Source organism: Aplysia californica, unplaced genomic scaffold (assembly GCF_000002075.1).
Source record: "Aplysia californica isolate F4 #8 unplaced genomic scaffold, AplCal3.0 scaffold02386, whole genome shotgun sequence".
NCBI classification, from domain to species: Eukaryota; Metazoa; Mollusca; class Gastropoda; order Aplysiida; family Aplysiidae; genus Aplysia; species Aplysia californica.
The window spans coordinates 4,930-9,425 of record NW_004799656.1 but is presented as its reverse complement, the minus strand read 5'-3'; the positions used below and the strand labels follow the sequence as shown (position 1 = coordinate 9,425).

Genomic DNA, 4,496 nt, shown 5'->3' with positions numbered 1-4,496 from the left:
GATGGGTAGGGGGTGGAGTTGGGTGCGGAGAGAGTGGGAAACTTTACTTTAAGGAACAGTTGGTACCCAGTACAGAAATAGTCACAAAACTTCAGGAACACGCTAGAACATGTCAACTGTGAGAAAGTTCTAGGAGGGGATGGGGTTGAGGGCGATGTGGGGGAGGAGGGGAGGGGATGGGTAGGGGCTGGAGTTGGGTGCGGAGAGAGTGGGAAATTAGGTAAGTTCTACAAATTACCTGTCAAACGGATTACAACAAATCCTATAAGAAAGTTCTAGGAGGTACCAGTTAAACTAATTATGACATATCCGCTAGGAGAGTTCTTGAAGGTACCTGTCAAACAGATTTAGAACATGTCTTCTTCTAGAAAAGTTTTACAAATTATCTGTCCTCTGGAAAAGTTCTACAAGTTACCTATCTTCTAAGAAAGTTCTACAAGTACAAGTTACCTATCCTCAAAGAAAGTTCTAATGGGGAAAGTTCTACAAGTCACCTGTCCCCCAGGAAAGTTCCACAAGTTACCTGTCCTCTAGGAAAGTTCTACAAGTTACCGGAAAGTTCTACAAGTTACCTGTCCTCTAGGAAAGTTCTACAAGTTACCTGTCCTCTACAAAAGTTCTACAAGTTACCGGAAAGTTCTACAAGTTACCTGTCAAAATTTCCTCTCTCAGTGTCGCCCTTGGTGATGACGTAGACAAAGTGGGAGGTGAGGACAAAGGGCACGCGCTCTCGCTTCACGTGGAACTTGCTCTTAAAGTTGCCCAGGAAGTGGCCAAAGTCGATGTGGAACATCTGAGGAAGTCAGACGGTTGCCAGAGAATCAGAATGCAGATGGATGCCACAGAATCAGAAGAATGATGGCCGCAATAGAATCAGAAGAATGACGGTCGCAATAGATTCAGAGGGCAGATGGTCGCAATAGAATCAGAAGGCAGATGGTGGCAATGGAATCAGAAGGATGACAGTGGCAATAGAATATGAGGGATGACGGTGGCAATAGAATCAGAGGGATGACGGTGGCAATATAATCAGAGGGATGACGGTGGCAATAGAATCAGAGGGATGACGGTGGCAGTAGAATCAGAGGGATGACGGTGGCAATAGAATCAGAAGGATGACGGTGGCAATAGAATCAGAGGGATGATGGTGGCAATAGAATCAGAAGGATGACGGTGGCAATAGAATCAGAAGGATGATGGTGGCAATAGAGAAGGATGACGGTGGCAATAGAATCAGAAGGATGATGGTGGCAATAGAGAAGGATGACGGTGGCAATAGAATCAGAAGAATGACGGCGGCAATAGAACCAGAAGGATGACAGAGGCAATAGAATCAGAAAGATGATGGAGGCAATAGAGAAGGATGACGGTGGCAATAGAATCAGAAGAATGACGGTGGCAATAGAATCAGAAGGATGTCGACAGAATCAGAAGGCAGACGGTGGAAATAGAATCAGAAGGATGATGGCAGGAATAGAATCAGAAGAGAACAGAAGATCCACTGCTTAGAGTAGGATTCCCCGATATTCCATTCTGAAAAGTTTGTTCATTTGTTTGAGAAAAAGGGAAGCACACCGACACAATGAAGGTCATTATTTAGTGCTGGAAAAAGGTAAGAAACATATACAGAAACAACAGGGGGAAAGTACAGAAATAAGACCTACCAGTGGCACCCTCCAACCAACCAACCACCTGCCATTTTGAAAAAAAATGTTGTTGTTGTTGTTGTTATTGTGTCTGTTATTAGTGTTATCATGATGTTGTTGTTGTTATTATGTCTGTTATCATGATGTTATTGTTATTGTTGTTGTTGTGTCTGTTATCATGATGTTGTTGTTGTTGTTGTGTTTGTTATCATGATGTTGTTGTTGTTATTGTGTCTGTTATCATGATGTTGTTGTTGTTGTTGTGTTTGTTATCATGATGTTGTTGTAGTTATTGTTGTGTCTGTTACCATGATGTTATTGTTGTGTCTGTTATCATGATGTTATTGTCGTTATTGTTGTGTCTGTTACCATGATGTTATTGTCATTATTGTTATCACGATGTAGTTGGGTCTGTAATCATGATGTTAATGTTGTTGTTGCTGTTATCTTGATGTTGTTGTGTCTGTAATCATGATGTTGTCGTTGTTGTTGTGTCTGTTATCATCATGTTGTTGTTGTTTTGATGTCCATTATCATGATGTTGTTTTTGTCTTACCTGACCGGATGACTTCATCACGATGTTGTCGTGTCTGTAATCATGATGTTATTGTTGTTATTGTTGTTGTTATTATCATGATGTAACTGTTGTTGCTGCTGCCATGACTTACCTGACCGGAAGACTTCATCATGATGTTGTCGTTGTGGCGGTCGCCCACACCGATGACGTACGTGGCCACGCAGTAGCCGGCACAGGACATCAGGAACTCTTCCACCGCCGCGTCCAGACTGACCAAACGCACGAGTGAACGCACGCATGAGTGATGGGAGATGAGGAGACAAGAGCCACAGGGGGAAACAGGGAAGAGAAACAAGGACAGGGTTAATGAATAATAACAGTAATAATAATATTCATAATGATAATAATCATCATGATAATAAAAACAATAATATAATAATAACAATGATATAATAATGATAATAATAATAATAATAATAATAATAATAATAATAATAATAATAATAATAATAATAATAATATGAGTATTATTTTATGTACTGACAGGAGACAAGTGAAAGTTCTACTCTAGTTGTAGTTTTAGCTTTATTAAATGTTTTACGGCACTTGCAATACAATTAGGTCATATAGGTGTCAAAGATTAGAAATAGAGGTGTTACAAGAGAGTAACGAACACCAAAAAAAAAAAAAAAAAAAGGAGGAGAGATAAGGGCGACAGATGTTTGAAAGTTATGAAAGGAAAGAAGGAGCGCACCACACCAGAGCACCAGCCAACCACCCACAGTTTTACTATATGTCCTTACGTTGGAAAAAAAGAACTTAAAAAAAATATTTCCCCCCTTCTTTTCTTTGTAAAAAAAACCCCAAAGAACCCCCCCCCAACCCCTAAGCCGCTAGAATTCTCCGACTCACTGCTCGGGAGACTTGTGTTTCATCTTGAGCCACTCAAACAGCGCCCGTTTGTCGAAGGCCGTCTTCTTGAACCAGCGCTGGATGTTGGCCATGGTGTCTGCGGGCGAGACCACCTCGATCATGCCCTGCTCCAGGTCTGTGGCCATACACATGTACGGGTTCATTCTGTGGTGAGAGGTTAAAGGTCAAAGGTAGTCATACAAATGTACAGGTTCATTCTGTGGTCAGAGGTCAAAGGTTAAAGGTCAAAGGTGGCCATACACGGGTACGGATTCATTCTGTGGTCAACAGGTGAAAGGTTCATCCTGTGGTGAGAGGTTAAAGGTTAAAGGTCAAAGGTAGCCATACAGGTGAAAGGTTCATCCTGTGGTGAGAGGTTAAAGGTTAAAGGTCAAAGGTAGCCATACACGTGTACGGGTTCATTCTGTAGTCAGAGGTCAAAGGTTTAAGGTCAAAGGTGGCCATACACATGTACGGGTTCATTCTGTGGTCAAGACGTCAAAGGTTTAAGGTCAAAGGTGGCCATACACATGTATGGGTTCATTCTGTGGTCAACAGGTTAAAGGTTCAAGGTCAAAGGTGGCCATACACATGTATGGGTTCATTCTGTGGTCAACAGGTTAAAGGTTCAAGGTCAAAGGTGGCCATACACATGTATGGGTTCATTCTGAGGTCAGAGGTTAAGGGTTTAAGGTCAAAGGTGGCCACAAAGCACAGATATTGGTTCATTCTGTGGTCAAAGGTTCAAGCTTCAAGGTCAAAGGAAGCCGCTGAGGTCAACAGGTCAAAGGTTAACGGTCATACATGTGTATGGGTTCTTCCTCTGCACAACAGGTTAATAAAGGTCAATGATGGCCATACAACACGACATGCATCGGTTCATTCTGTGCACAACAGGTCAAAGGTTAAAGGTAGAAGTCGGCCATACATCTCTTCTGCCTGTCTGTCTGTCTCCCTCCAGTGTGCAATTTTTTGTTTTTCAAAGCCTGGCAGAGGTATACAAAGATAAACTTCTCTCTCTCTCTCTCTCTCTCTCTCTATATATATATATATATATATTTATATATAGGAGGAGGAGGAGGAGGAGGAGGGGGAGGAGGAGGAGGAAGAGGAGGAGGAGGAGGAGGAGAGGAAGTGTACAAACCTGAAGTCCAGCCCCTCCGCCTGCCACAAGTTGTCCATGACTTGTAAGATCTGCAAGGTCAGCATATCCTGGCGCAGATCTGGAAAGGAAGGAGGTGGGGGGGGAGACACATGAGAATAGATTACACACAAATGTACACACATCACCCTCATACACACACACACACACATGTACACACACATACATGTGTACACACACACATCATCTTCACAAAGTCAGTATATCCTGGTGCAGATCTGAGGGGACATGTAGGGACAGAGTACATACACATGTCGAT

The 4,496-nt window shown here is 42.5% G+C and overlaps 1 protein-coding gene across 1 annotated transcript in view; it reads right to left on the bottom strand.

Annotated features, from left to right (window-relative positions):
* Window positions 1–650: 650 nt before the first annotated feature.
* LOC101855849 (phosphatidylinositol 4,5-bisphosphate 3-kinase catalytic subunit delta isoform) overlaps window positions 651–4,496 on the bottom strand; it is a gene marked incomplete at both ends in the record, with an annotated part of 8,531 nt that continues 4,685 nt past the window's right edge. The window contains 4 exons of the mRNA XM_005113432.1: window positions 651–793; window positions 2,315–2,432; window positions 3,076–3,240; window positions 4,220–4,298. Of these exons, the coding sequence (XP_005113489.1) occupies window positions 651–793; window positions 2,315–2,432; window positions 3,076–3,240; window positions 4,220–4,298 (505 nt within the window). The remainder of the gene's footprint in view (window positions 794–2,314; window positions 2,433–3,075; window positions 3,241–4,219; window positions 4,299–4,496) is intronic.